This window comes from Salvelinus namaycush, chromosome 5, assembly GCF_016432855.1.
Source record: "Salvelinus namaycush isolate Seneca chromosome 5, SaNama_1.0, whole genome shotgun sequence".
In the NCBI taxonomy this organism is placed as follows: Eukaryota; Metazoa; Chordata; class Actinopteri; order Salmoniformes; family Salmonidae; genus Salvelinus; species Salvelinus namaycush.
The window spans coordinates 54,684,142-54,699,842 of record NC_052311.1 but is presented as its reverse complement, the minus strand read 5'-3'; the positions used below and the strand labels follow the sequence as shown (position 1 = coordinate 54,699,842).

General features: G+C 46.1%; 1 protein-coding gene across 1 annotated transcript in view; it reads right to left on the bottom strand.

Annotated features, from left to right (window-relative positions):
* LOC120047193 (regulating synaptic membrane exocytosis protein 2-like) overlaps window positions 1-15,701 on the bottom strand; it is a 221,937-nt gene that overhangs the window by 117,224 nt on the left and 89,012 nt on the right. The window contains exon 5 of the mRNA XM_038992724.1: window positions 2,189-3,137. Coding sequence (XP_038848652.1) covers window positions 2,189-3,137 — 949 coding nt within the window. The remainder of the gene's footprint in view (window positions 1-2,188; window positions 3,138-15,701) is intronic.

Below are 15,701 nucleotides of genomic sequence, written 5' to 3'. Positions count from 1 at the left end.
GAAATAACCCTTGAGTGTAGATGTGCCATACAGTCTGCTTTAGAGGGGAATCTATATAGGTCACTCCTCAGAAACAGCTCTACAAACACTTGGAAACGCCTTTGGAAGCGGTCTGCCTTTTTAAAGGACTAATATGGAAACCACAAAGCCAGCCTACCCCCAGTGTAGCAATGCTTTCAGCACGGTGACCACTCCTCCGCCGGCCCAGGCCTAATCTCTCTCTCTCTATCTGGGACTGTGTCCAGAACGTTATGACATCACCAGAGGGCGAGGGTGGTTCGATCGTTCAGAAGCATTGTGGTACAGTACTATGAGATGAATAGTAGTATGACCTTATAATTCATAACAACTATCTGCCTGCATCTAGAGGAGAGGGAGCTAGTAGCTAGGGACTAGGAGTTAGGGGCTAGGCGTTAAGGACTAGGAGTTAGGGACTAGGAGCTAGAAGTAAGCCATTCAAAAACCATTTGATCTCCAAACTTCCACTCAGCCCAACCCAGCTCACGACTCGACTCCACTGTCTACTCCAATCCCATCCCGTCCTCCCTGGCTGATCCAACGGAGTTTAGTTGTTGTGCAGGGGGAATCCTACTGGCCTCACAAGTCGCCTGATCTCGCGACCTTATCAGTGCAAGGAACCATTCATGTTAGCGTGCAAGATCACGCGGCTTGCAAGGCTAGACTCCTACAGGGAGAAACCCTAATTATTCTACCACTTTTAATTGCATTTGCCGTACCTTCATTAATTAATATGCAGGACTGATGACATTGTTCAACCAGAGGCCGTTCAAAAGCAGCATCACAGACTAACCCACAGACACAGACAGACAGACTGACTCCCTATAGGCTGAATGACTGGAACAGCACATCACCCCTGGCCCTGATGCTATTGGAGTGAGCCGCCCAATACGCACAAACACACACATGCAAGCACACACTTACGCACACACACTTTGGGACAGTTTTTGGAAGTGTGTGTGTTTGTGTGTGCGTGCCTGTGCCTGTGCCACTGTAAAAGTACAGTATCACACTACAATTACATATATCATCACCTTCCTTCCTTTCTCTCTCCTCTGTTTATCTCTCTCCTCTCCCTCTCTCCTCCCTCCTTTCCATCTTTTTCTTTCTCCTTCTCATCTCTCCTCTCGCTATCTCTCGATCTCTCCCTCTATCTACGTTATATACAGTAATATAGAGTCCGTTACATCAGATTGAATGTGTGAAACAGAAGTGGTAGCCAGGCCCTGCAATGTGTGCTACAGGAGGACAGAGACAGGATAAGGTATCTAGAGCAGCAGCCCAACACACACACACACTCTTGCATAGACATTTACACACATCTGGCCAAGCCCTGTCGACATAATAAGCTCCCTCCACGCAGTTGCTGTACAGTGTGGAATAGACTTGACACACACACACACAAAACAGACCAGAACAGATCACGTAACAAAGACACAGACAGACCATAGACTGTGAGGAAATAAAAGGTTAGTTTTTAAGCGACAGCTCATTAAGATCAAATTCCTATCATAATCTACATATCATATTATTATAAATGAGACTACGAGGCCTATATTAAAACACATTTATTCAGATACACTGACTGCGCTCCCTAAAACCAAAATCAAATAGTCAAGCCTGACAATACAGAACATATTCAGAACATCTGGTATTGTTTTCATGGATAAACGTTGTAGTTTCCTTCATATAATTAAGGGCGACTGAGAAGAGAGTTGTGATGGTATGGTGCTCATTACTCATCAATGGCACTCAGTCCTCTGTACTGAACATATGGACCTAGCAGACTACTGTCGTACCACTAACTCACTGAATATGGAACAGTGGTAATTAGTCAATAAACATGTTCAACATGAGCTGACAGTGACACTGAATACACTTCCCAATGAATAATGCAAAGGTGATTTGACTATCCCTGACATAACTCTGTGCTTCCCAAATGGCACTCTATTCCCTATATAGTGCACGATTTTTGGCCAGAGCCAAAAGTATATTCCCTATATAGAGCAATACAATATAGGGAATGGGTTGCCTTTTCAGATTTTCCCCTAGTAAAAGAGAGAGCCCTACAAAGTAGTGCACTATAGGGAATAGGTTGCCTTTTCAGATTGTCCCCTAGTGTACAGCATGAGAGTTGAAAGAGAGAGAGCAGGAGGAAGAGTGTTCCTACCTTTCTCACTGACAGACTCACTCTCTATCTCCACGTCCTCACAGCTGGTGTACTCCGGCGTGGTGGCCAGTTCCTCCTCCGAGCTGCTCAGGGACACCTGCCGCATCTTACCCCCCTTTTTGGTTTTGTGGGGCTTTGGTGGCGGCGGCCTGATGGACTCGGACTGGTCAGAGCTCAGAGAGTCGTTCCTCAACATGGTGTCCATCTTCTCCCTCTTGGTCTTCCTGACAGCAGAGCTGGGGTCCAGATAATCATGACCCCTGAACCCTATTGGCTCCCCTGGCCCCCGCCTCATGTCCCCTGACCTGTCCCCCAGCACGGGGCTGCGGTGTGGGGTGGGGGGGCTGTGGTTGGAGGTCCGGTGGTGGCCTCCAGGGGTGGGGGAGTTTCTGTCCATGGAGTAGGAGCGTTGGCCCACCATCGGCGGCCGGCGCTCGGTCAGCTGCTGTCTGGACAGGCGGATAGGTCCCTGGGGCTCGTCCTGCTCCGTGTAGGCTAGAGACACATCACTGTGGCGCCTCTCGTGCCTGGCCCGGCCCACCTCAGCATGCATCCTCATTTGCTCCTCGTAGGGCTGGGGCTTGACGGGGTAACGGGCCAGGTTGGGGTCGGAGCGGTAGCGTGTCTGGTACTCCTCCTGGCGCTGGCGCTGCAGCTCGTACTCACTGGGCTGCCCGTCTAGAGGGTAGGGCCCGTCCTGGTCCAGAGGGTAGTCCTCCTGGGAGCGCCAGCGGCCACGCCCACCACGGTACTCCCCCCGCGCCGCCTCAGCGTCTCGGTACCTCCGTGGGGCCCCACGCCGAGGGTCCCCATCCCCGTAGTCGGACGGTGATCTGGGCATGGTGCCGTCCCCCGGGGCATACTGACCCCGCTCCTCCCTTTGGTCGTATTTTTGGTTTGTATCCCTGGATGCTGATGGGCTTCGTTTCCTGTCCGTCAAAGAAAGAGACTGTTAGTGAGCGGGTCAAGTAGGAAGGAAAATTCTCTGAGTCAGAAGAGGGTTTTAAAAGGCTGTATATTATATTATAGAATCACACTGAGCTTGAGTATCATTATATAACCAGTATAAAAACTCACTGATGCTTAGGATGAAAGATCTACAGGGCTTTCTGCTCTGCTTACCTGCCTTCTAAACCCACTCCAAACATAGCAGTTCCCTAGACAGGGTAGCCACCAGAGTGTGTGTGTGTGTGTGTGTGTGTGTGTGTGTGTGTGTGTGTGTGTGTGTGTGTGTGTGTGTGTGTGTGTGTGTGTGTGTGTGTGTGTGTGTGTGTGTGTGTGTGTGTGTGTGTGTGTGTGTATACACTCCACACTGCGTGGGCCTCATAGACGGCTGATGAAAGGCTTAGCTACAGTAGCTGTCACATAACAGGGCTGGAGCTGGGGGAGTTGAGCTGGAGATTTGGGAAGAAGACTCCTGCACTTCTTTGACTCTCTTCACTAAAAATAGGAGCCCTAAGATGGCAGCCAGACCCAAAGACAAGATATCCCTGAAAAGGCAAGTCACTTTTCAGAAACCAAGCAGAATTTTAAAAAGTCTCAAAACAGGAAATAGTTTCACCATCACAACTGATGTTATTTCTGTACGGAGTCACAGTCTGTACAAATACATTCAACATGATATTCTACCGGTACACTATTATCTATTGATCTATAATATGTTTCCATTTCCTCTTGGTTACTATGTGGATACTATAGGTCATCTTTCATATTCATGTTCATTCTATCTGATTACTGTGTTGGTGTAAAGTGGATAAATGATGATTATTGCAATGCATTTCATACAGCTAGATGGCACATGATTAACGGCAGACGTTCCCTGAGTATGGCCCGTTTGTGTTTTCAAATTAAAAGTGTGTTTGTGTGTGTGTGTGTGTGTGTGTGTGTGTGTATGTGTGTGCGTGCGTGCGTGCGTGCGTGCGTGCGTGCGTGCGTGCGTGCGTGCGTGCGTGCGCATGTACGTACGTGTGCGAGCGAGCGAGAGAGAGAGACAAAGAGAGAGACAAAGAGAGAGAGAGAGTCTGTGCTATGATAAATTACACTGTTCCCCAGCATTGGGATGTGTTGTCTGCTGTCTGGAGAGGGAGAGGGAGGGGTCAGGCGTTTGGGAGGGAGGTGTGTGTGGTGTGTGTAGCTTATCCAGCAATAATGTGCCTAAGTTAGGAGCATGCTGGGAAAAGGGGATTATTAACAATCTCATTTCGACTTTGAGAAGACGAGTAGGAGAGGAGGAGAGGAAGAAGGGAGAAGAGAGGGGGAGAGGAGGAGAGAAGGAGAGAAGGGAAGGAGGAGAGGGGTAATGGAAGAGAAGAGGAGAGACTTCTTCCCTAATTATATCGGTCCCCTCCATCCCCATGGAAAACCACTGCTCTGCCCCACACACAGCCAGTAGAGTCACATAGACAGACAGAACTAGCCTTCTGTAGTCGCTGCACTGAGCTAGAATACTGTGAAGCCAGGACGGGGGAGCACAGTCAATACGAAACACTTTTTAAATCTCAACTACTGTACTGTACTCACACCTGTACAGCACTGTTCCAAGAATATTTCCCGACCAGACATTAAGTATTATCTATTGACAGTAAATAATAGAGCAGCAGCCACCATTTTGTTTTTGTCACTATGTTATTTGGGCCAAATGTAATATGTCATAACTGGTTCAGGATTTGTGATATATTATGTACTCCTCCATAATCCCAAAGACAGTGTCTATATCCCAAATGGCACCTTATTCCCTTTATAGTGTGCTACTTTTGACCAGAGCTCTATGGGCCCTGTTCAGAAGTAGCGTACTATAAAGGGATTAGGGTTCCATTTGGGACACACTACAGTATATCCAGCAGTCATTGAAGGGGGAACGGGGGGAAGTAGGATGTGGCTGAGGAGCCCTGGCTTTGAACAGCCCTGTATGTTAATGCTTTCCTTTTGTCCAAACCACACTATTCACAAATCATACCTCTTTTTCTACTTTTTACCTCAGGAAAGAAAGAAAGTAATGACATGTTAGGACTCAAATGCTTTCTGAGTTGTCTTAATTTAGTATGTTACAACCTGCCAATACATTTCCAACAGCAGGTTCATTCATGGTCATGTTTTTGACCCAGTCATGTACTGTACTGAACTCTACAGTCTGATGCATTATGTATAAGTCTTCCAGACAATAACACACCGCTGCTTCATTGAGAAAACCAAGGTGAGGTGGCGGCAGGAATGATGATATGGCAGAGTACAGTAGACTGGCTGAGTGACTGGATGGAACGTGCAGGGTGTACTGTATGTGTGTATGTGTGTGTGTGTGAGGGGAGGGGGGGGGGGGGGGGGGGTTATTGTATTGTCAGCATGTCTCTGTAAGACAGGCATGGTGATGAAGGAGGTGTGTGTGTGAGAGTGAGAGTATCATGGGGGATAGGGTTGTACTGATTACACTAGGAAATGCTTCAGTAAGAGTTATTAGTATGTCCAAAGGGCCCCTGGCCAATGCCCCCTCAGGACTGCTACTGTTGTGAAAAACCACACACACATAAACCCCCCCCTGACAAGTCCTGACTCTACTTGACACAAATATCCCATAATGTGTAGTCCTGTTTAGCCCTGGATGCCCTTCGTGTCCAAACAGACCAGAGTCAATAGCTACTACTACTACTACTACTGCTACTGCTACTACTACTACTACTACTACTACTACTACTACTACTACTACTACTACTACTACTACTACTACTACTACATCTGCCTACAGTATCATGCTAATGTCCTCAGCGCAGGCCGTAGAGCAACACAACACCACTCTGCTGTGGATGATCTGTACATTGTCTCCCTCCCTGTAAATGTATCTGGAATACATGTTGTATAATAAGACATATATTGACATCAGTATAGGATCTCTGACTGACTGGCTGTGGTAGTGGAAAGGTTTTCTTTGGTGATGTCACTCTGTGATCTCCTGCTGCTCCCAGCTCCCATATGACACAGTCCCATGAGCTTATGTTTGCATTCAAACCCCTATTCAAATTGCTGTCCGACAAACAGATGGACCGACTGAGGGATGGACTGAGGGACTGACTGAAGGGCTGACTTAGGGATGGACGGAGGGGCTAACTTAGGGACGGACGGAGGGGCTGACTTAGGGACTGACTGAAGGCCTGACTTAGGGACGGACGGATGGGCTAACTTAGGGACGGACGGAGGGGCTGACTTAGGGACGGACATACATACATACATACATACAGACATACATACATACATACAGGAAGACATGGGGAGAGAGAGGAGTTCAGCTCTCTCATAGAATAGCCGGTATGATACAGTGGCATTGAGCATTGTGCAGTCAGAGAGCATTGTCCAAAACCCAAGCTGCCAGTGCAGTATAGGAGCTAGGAGGATGGGATAGTGACGTCAATCAGAAGCAGACTATGATTCATCCACCAGCCTCTCAGCCTACCGTCTGAAATCTGAACTGCGTAGCGTAGTGATGTAATGGCATGGCATTGAACTGCATTCACACTGCATAAGGAGCCTAATCTGCTGCTGGGCTGAGCCAGTGAATCAAATCAAATCTTATTTGTAACATGCGCCGAATACAACAAATGTAGACCTTACTGTGAAATGCTTACTTACAAGCCCTTAACCAACAATGCAGTTTTAAGAAAAAATATTTACTAAATAAACTAAAGTAAAAAATAAAAGAGCAACAATAAAATAACAATAACTAGGCTATATACAGGGGGTACCGGTACCGAGTCAATGTGCGGGGGTACATGTTAGTCGAGGTAATTGAGGTAATATGTAAATGTAGGTAGGGGTAAAGTGACTATGCATAGATAGAGAATAAACAGCGAGTAGCAGCAGCGTAAAAAAAGGGAGGCGGGGGGGTCAATGCAAATAGTCCAGGTAGCCATTTGATTAGCTGTTCAACAGTCTTATGGCTTGGGGGTAGAAGCTGTTCAGAAGCCTTTCGGACCTGGACTTGGCGCTCCGGTACCGCTTGCCGTGCGGAGCAGAGAGAACACTATGACTAGGGTGGATGGAGTCTTTGGCAATTTTTGGGGCCTTCCTCTGACACTGCCTGGTATAGAGGTCCTGGATGGCAGGAAGCTTGGCCCCAGTGACGTACTGGGTTGTACGCACTACCCTCTGTAGCGCCTTGCAGTCGGTGGCCGAGCAGTTGCCATACCAGGCGGTGATGCAGCCAGTCAGGCTGCTCTCGATGGTGCAGCTGTAGAACTTTTTGAGGATCTGAGGACCCATGCCAAATCTTTGTCTCTTGAGGGGGAATAGGCGTTGTTGTGCACTATTCACGACTGTCTTGGTGTGTTTGGACCATGATAGAGCGTTGGTGATGTGGACACCACAAGCTCTCAACCTGCTCCACTACAGCCCTGTCAATAAGAGTGGGGGCATGCTCGGCCGTCCTTTTCCTGTAATCCACGATCATCTCCTTTGTCTTGAGGGAGAGGTTGTTGTCCTGGCACCACACTGTCAGTTCTCTGACCTCCTCCCTATAGGCTGTCTCATCGCTGTCAGTGATCAGGCCTACCACCGGTGTGTCGTCTGCAAACTTAATGATGGTGTTGGAGTCGTGCTTGGCCACACAGCCGTGGGTGAACAGGGAGTATGGGACGGGACTAAGCACGCACCACTGAGAGGCCCCTGTGTTGAGGATCAATATGGAAGATGTGTTGTTGCCTACCCTTAACACCTGGGGAGGGCCAGTCAGGAAGTCCAGGATCCAGTTGCAGAGGGAGGTGTTTAGTCCCAGGGTACTTAGCTTATTGATGAGCTTTGAGGGTAATACGGTGTTAAACGCTACGCTATATTCAATATAGTCATGCATTCTCACGTAGGTGTTCCTTTTGTCCAGGTGGGAAAGGGCAGTGTTGAATGCAATAGAGATGGTATCGTCTGTGTGTTGAGGCGGTATGAAAATTGGGGTTTAGGGGTTCTGGGATGATGGTGTTGATTTGAGCCATGGCCAGCATTTCAAAGCCCTTCATGGCTACAGATGAGTGCTACGGGTCGGTAGTCATTTAGGCAGGTTACCTTAGTGTTCTTGGGCACAGGGACTATGGTGGTCTGCTTGAAACATGTAGGTTTTACAGACTCGGCCAGGGACAGGTTGAAAATGTCAGTGAAGACAATTGCCAGTTGGTCAGTGCATGCTCGGAGTACACGTCCTGGTAATTTAGCTCGTCTGTTACGCTTGTGTCACTGGGCAGCTTGCGGCTGGGCTACCCTTTGTAGTCCATAAAACTTTGCAAGCTCTGCCACATCCGACGAGTATCGGAGCCGGTGTAGTAGGATTCAATATTAGTCCTGTATTTACGCTTTGCCTGTTTGATGGTGCATCTGAGGGCATAGCGGGATTTCTTATAAGCGTCCGGGTTAGAGTCCCGCACCTTGAAAGCGGCAGACCTACTCTTTAGCTCAGTGAAGATGTTGCTTCCGGATGGGGTATGTACAGTTGAAGTCGGAAGTTTACATACACCTTAGCCAAATACATTTTACTCAGTTTTTCACAATTCCTGACATTTAATCCGAGTAAAAAGTGTCTGTCTTAGGTCAGTTAGGATCACCACTTTATTTTAAGAATGTGAAATGTCAGAATAATAGTAGAGAGAATGATTTATTTCAGCTTTTATTTCTTTCATCACATTCCCAGTGGGTCAGAAGTTTAGATACATTCAATTAGTATTTGGTAGCATTGCCTTTAAATTGTTTAACTCGGGTCAAAAGTTTCGGGTAGCCTTCCACAAGCTTCCCACAATAAGTTGGGTGAATTTTGGCCCATTCCTCCTGACAGAGTTGGTGTAACTGAGTCAGGTTTGTAGGCCTCCTTGCTCGCACACGCTTTTTCAGTTCTGCCCACAAATTTTCTATCGGATTGAGGTCAGGGCTTTGTGATGGCCACTCCAATACCTTGACTTTGTTGTCCGTAAGCCATTTTGCCACAACTTTGGAAGTATGCTTGGGGTCATTGTCCATTTGGAAGACCCATTTGCGACCAAGCTTAAACTTCCTGATAGATGTCTTGAGATGTTGCTTCAATAAATCCACATAATTTTCTTCCCTCTTGATGCCATCTATTTTGTGAAGTGCACCAGTCCCTCCTGCAGCAAAGCACCCCCACAACATGATGCTGCCACCCCCGTGCTTCACGGTTGGGATAGTGTTCTTTGGTTTGCAAGACTCCCCCTTTTTCCTCCAAACATAACAATGGTCATTATCACCAAACAGTTCTATTTTTGTTTCATCAGACCAGAGGACATTTCTCCAAAAAGTACGATCTTTGTCCCCATAGCCTGGCTTTTTGATGGCGGTTTTGGAGCAGTGGCTTCTTCCTTGCTGAGCGGCCTTTCAGGTTATGTCTATATAGGACTTGTTTACTGTGGATATAGATACTTTTGTACCTGTTTCCTCCAGCATCTTCCTTTGCTGTTGTTCTGGAATTGATTTGCACTTTTCGCACCAAAGTACGTTCATCTCTAGGAGACAGAACGCATCTCCTTCCTGAGCGCTATGACGGCTGCGTGGTCCCATGGTGTTTATACTTGCGTACTATTGTTTGTACAGATGAATGTGGTACCTTCAGGCGGTTGGAAATTGCTCCAAAGGATGAACCAGACTTGTGGAGGTCTACAATTTTTGGCTGATTTCTTTTGATTTTCCCATGATGTCAAATAAAGAGGCACTGAGTTTGAAGGTAGGCCTTGAAATACATCCACAGGTACACCTCCAATTGACTCAAATGATGTCAATTAGCCTATCAGAAGCTTCTAAAGCCATGACATCATTTTCTGGAATTTTCCAAGCTGTTTAAAGGCACAGTCAACTTAGTGTATGTAAACTTCTGACCCACTGGAATTGTGATATAGTGAATTATAAGTGAAATAATCTGTCTGTAAACAATTGCTGGAAAAATTACTTGTGTCATGCATAAAGTAGATGTCCTAACCGACTTGCCAAAACTATAGTTTGTTAACAAGAAATTTGTGGAGTGGTTGAAAAACAAGTTTTAATGACTCCAACCTAAGTGTATGTAAACCTCCGACTTCAACTGTACGTACGGTCACTGTGGGGACTGATGTGGTATACTCCTCAGTGCCATTCGATGAGTCCAGGAACATATTCCAGTCTGTGTTAGCAAAACGGTCCTATAGCTTAGCATCTGCATCATCTGACCACTTCCGTATTGAGCGAGTCACTGGTACTTCCTGCGTTACTTTTTGCTTGTAAGAGGGAATCATGAGGATAGAATTATGGTCAGAATTGCCAAATGAAGGGTGAGGGGGAGCTGTGTGTTCTGTACTAACATAGGTCTACAGATGTTCTAGAATGGTTTAGATAGAATGGTTTAGATAGAACATTAGATTGATTGTTCAGAGGATAACATGTTAAGATGGCGCCGACAAATATGGCAGCTCTGCTTCTAGCTCCTTAGCAACTTTGCAGAATTTCGTTTTTTGTTTGTTATTTCTTACATTATTAGCCCAGATCTTTTTTGTGTTATTACATACTGCTGGAAATAACTTCTGGATATCAGAATGGTGGAAATTCACCAGCATTATGACCAGTTTTTGTACCCAGGCAATTGAACTTATTCCAGAGGCTGCTCCAAAACACCGCCGGCGGAAAATAAGTATTCGGAGTGGACTTCTAGTCCGAATCAGGAGGCGTGCACACCATCCACCTCTTCTGAGTATATTACTTGCTAATGTTCAGTCTCTGGATAATAAAGTAGACGAGTTCAGGGCGGGGATCTCCTTCCAGAGAGACATCAGGGATTGTAACATACTCTGTTTCACTGAAAAATGGCTCTCTCAGGATATACAGTCCCTGTCCATACAGCCAGCTGGGTTCTCAGTACATCGCGCAGACAGGAATAAAGAACTCTCCTGGAAGAAGAAAGGCGGGGGTGTATGTTTCATGATTAACTACCCATGTTGTGATTGTGATAACATACAGAAACGGAAGTCCTTTTGTTCACCTGACCTAGAACACCTCACAATCAAATGCCAACCGTAATACCTCCCAAGAGAATTCTCTTCGGTTATAGTCACAGCCGTGTATATTCCCCCTCAAGCCGATACCACGACAGCCCTCAAAGAACTACACTGGACTTTATGCAAACCACATATCCTGAGGCCACATTTATTGTAGCTGAGGATTTTAACAAAGCAAATTTGAGGAAAACGCTACCGAAGTTCTTCCAACACATTGACTGTAGTACTCACTCTAGAAAAACATTGGACCACTGCTACTCAACTTTTCGAAATGCCTACAAGGCACTCCCCCTCCCTCCTTTCGACAAATCTGATCACGACTCCATTTTCCTCCTCCCTTCCTATAGGCAGAAACTCAAACAGGAAGTACCCGTGCTAAGGTCTATTCAACGCTGGTCTGACCAATTGGAATCCATGCTTCAAGATTGTTTTGATCACACAGACTGGAATATGTTCCGGGTAGCCTCTGACAATAACATTGACAAATACACGGATACGATGACTGAGTTCATCAGTTAGTGTATAGGAGATGTTGTACCCACTGTGACTTTTAAAACCTACCCAAACCAGAAATTGTGTATAGATGGCAGCAAAAAAAAAAAAGCACAAACCACCTCATTTAACCATGACAAGGAATATGGCCGAATACAAACAGTGGTGTTATTCCCTCTGTAAGGCAATCAAACAGGCAAAACGTCAGTACAGAGACAAAGTGGAGCCGCAATTCAACGGCTCAGACACAAGACGTATGTGGCAGGGTCTACAGACAATCACAAACTACAAAAGGAAAAGCAGCGCCGTCGCGGACATCGACGTCTTGTTTCCGGATAAGCTAAACTTTGCCCGCTTTGAGGATAACACAGTGCCACCGACGTGGCCCGCTATCAAGGACTGTGGGCTCTCCTTCTCCGTGGCCGACGTGAGTAAGACATTTAAGCGTGTTAACCCTCACAAGGCTGCCGGCCCAGACGGCATCCCGAGCCGCGTTCTCAGAGCATGCGCGGACCATCTGGCTGGAGTGTTACGGACATATTCAATCTCCCTATCCCAGTCTGCTGTCCCCACTTGCTTCAAGATGTCCACCATTGTTCCTGTACCCAAGAAAGCAAAGGTCAATGAACTAAATGACTATCGCCCTGTAGCATTTACTTCTGTCATCATGAAGTGCTTTGAGAGGCTAGTCAAGGATCATATCACCTCTACCTTACCTGACACCCTAGATCCACTTCAGTTTGCTTACCGCCCCAATAGATCCACAGATGATGCAATCGCCATCACACTGCACACTGCCCTATCCCATCTGGGCAAAAAGAATACCTATGTAAGAATGCTGTTCATTGACTACAGGTCAGCATTCAACACCATAGTACCCTCCAAGCTCATCATTAAGCTCGGAGCCCTGGGTCTGAACCCCGCCCTGTGCAACTGGGTCCTCGACTTCCTGACGGGCCGCCCCCCAGGTGGTGAAGGTAGGAAACAACTCCTCCACTTCCCTGATCCTCAACACAGGGGCCCCACAAGGTGCGTCCTCAGCCCTCTCCTGTACTCCCTGTTCACCCACGACTGTGTGGACACGCACGTCTCCAACTCAATCATCAAGTTTGCAGATGACACAGCAGTAGTAGGCCTGATCACCATCAATGACGAGACAGCCTACAGGGAGGAGGTGAGGGGCCTGGGAGAGTGGTGCCAGGAAAATAACCTCTCACTCAACGTAAAAAAAACAACAAAAGGAGCTGATTGTGGACTTCAGGAAACAGCAGAGGCAGCACGCCCCCATCCACATTGACGGAACCACTGTGGAGAAGGTGGAAAGTTACTTCGCGTACACATCACTGAGGATCTGAAATGGTCTACCCACACAGACAGTGTGGTGAAGAATGCGCAACAGCGTCTCTTCAACCCCAGGAGGCTGAAGAAACTTGGCTTTGCTCCTAAAACCCTCACAATCTTTTAGAGATGCACAATTGAGAGCATCCTGTCGGGCTGTATCACGGCCTGGTACTGCAACTGCCATCAGACTGTAAAATAGCCATCACTAGCCGGCTTCCACCTGGTTAAACAACCCTGCACCTTTGAGGCTGCTGCCCTATAAACATAGACATGGAATCACTGACCACTTTAATAATGGAACACTAGTCACTTGAATAATGTTTACATACTGTTTTACTCATCTCATATGTATATTCAGTATTCTAGTCTACTGTATTTTAGTCAATCTAATATTTATATATTCTTAATTCCATTCTTTTACTTTTAGATTTGTGTGTTGTTGTGAATTGTTAGATACTACTGCACTGTTGGAGCTAGGAACATAAGCATTTCACTACACCTGCAATAACACCTGCTAAATATGTGTATGTGACCAATAAAATTTGATTTGATTTAAATGTGGTGCTCTTTAACATGGTGATGCATGTGACTGGTATATAGGTTGTGTGTTGTTAGTGTGTGTGTGTGCGTGTGCGTGTGCGTGTGCGTGTGCGTGTGCGTGTGCGTGTGCGTGTGTGTGTGGTGATGATTAAGTGTTTTCTGGGGCTCCAGCAGGATGCCCTCTGTGGTGACAAATCATGAACGTTTGATGCAGGTTGTCATAAAAACGGGGTTATCAAACATACATTATTGGGAACATCTGCAAAACACAGCCTCTGACTGATTTACAGTGAGAGGAGACAGGAGGTGTGTGTGTGCTGTTCACAGAGCTATACGCTCCCTTCGCTCTCTTGACCTGATCGACCCAGAAACCATCCTTAAGATACTGTGTACAACCTTTTTTACAAGGTCAAAGCTGAGAGTACAACATCAAAAATTGGAGTACAACGTCAAAGATGGGAGTGCTGTACATGCTGCTCTGTTTACATGAACAACATATTGTATGTTACTATCTCTGTCCTGTGTTTGTTTTTGTAATGTCTTTTCACATATACACAATGCCACAAACTATCCTGAAGTGGACAATAGCAATAAAGCATTGATCTTTGCAACACGAACATATCATAACAAGGGCGCTATAATTCAGTTTCTCCAAAGATTCATAAGGTGTTCTTGGATTAGAATTAGAGAAGGCATACCGTTTTCACTGTTTCCCAGGGCTCTGCTGATATTCCATTAAAAACCAAAGGAATGCCAACAACAGGAAAGATCAATAAGGGAAAGTCAATGAAAAAGCTTTCAGTGACTGATGTACCCTTCATGGTTACTGCTGGTTTCACACTCGCAATCACATACATACATACATACATACATACATACATACATACATACATACATACATACATTGACACGCACCAACACCGACACGCACACACAGAGACACACACACACAGAGACACACACACACAGAGACACACACACACAGAGACACACACACACAGAGACACACACACACAGAGACACACACACACAGAGACACACACACACAGAGACACACAGAATTCCCTTCCTTAAACCCCCTACTTTATGTCAGAGCAGACAGACGTCTATGTTCATACTGCTATTAGTGCAGGGATAATAATAATCAACTGTCCTAGAGAACATCTCACCAATAGCCTTTTCTCTCTGCTGAGGCCAGCCAAGAGGAGCTGTACTGGGCTGGCCTGGTTACTATTGATGGGGAAAAAACATTTGGCAGTATTATTTTGGACCAAATTAAAAGTATCGATTTGTACAAAAAGCTAGGTAGTGTTAGCTAGCGCTGGTTGGCTGTATTAGCTTGTTCTCCGTCTTCTTTTTAAATAGTAGACCAACTTATTTTCAGCACTTTTATTTCCATGACAGATCAAAACTTGTTTTTATTATGTCTCTCTCTTGTATATAGAGCAATATATTTGGAACTTCAAATCGCAATAAAATCACCGTATCGAATCGCAATGCATATAGAATAGTGAGAATAGCAATACATATTGTATCGGCACCTAAGTATCATGATAATATCGTATCGTGAGGTCCCTAGTAACTACCAGCCACACTGGTTACACATCCATCATAGTGTTAGAAAGGACTATGTGAAAATAAAATATCCACAGTAAAGTTTGGGTCGGCAAGATAATAAGAAAAGGTGTCCAACAGTCCTAGTTGAGGCTGGTAGCATTGAGGACTGATATGCAACAATAGATGATAAAAACCTTACTGTATTCTACTGTCAGATCCAGGGATGCAGTTCATCTCAAATTGCTTCCTCGCTGCTCCACGCAAACACATGGCCTTGGTCTCTCCCTTTTACTTTTCAGCTCCAAAACATCCAAAACAACTCCGTTTCAGACCTGAGCCGCTTTGCTGTTTGTTTGTGTTATTTCCCTACTATAGTGAGACTGAGCAAGATGGAGAGGGGCTATGCGTGGTCTTTGCACTCCGGTTCCGACTGACGCACCAGCTGCACTCCGGTTCCGCCTGTGTGATGCACCAGCAGCAGGATCAGGCTGGGGTTGTGCTGAAACATGTTAAATAAGAGAGTGAAAAGCAATCACGGCTAAAACGCGAGCCTGCCCCCCGTGGGGATTGTGCCACCTCTACTT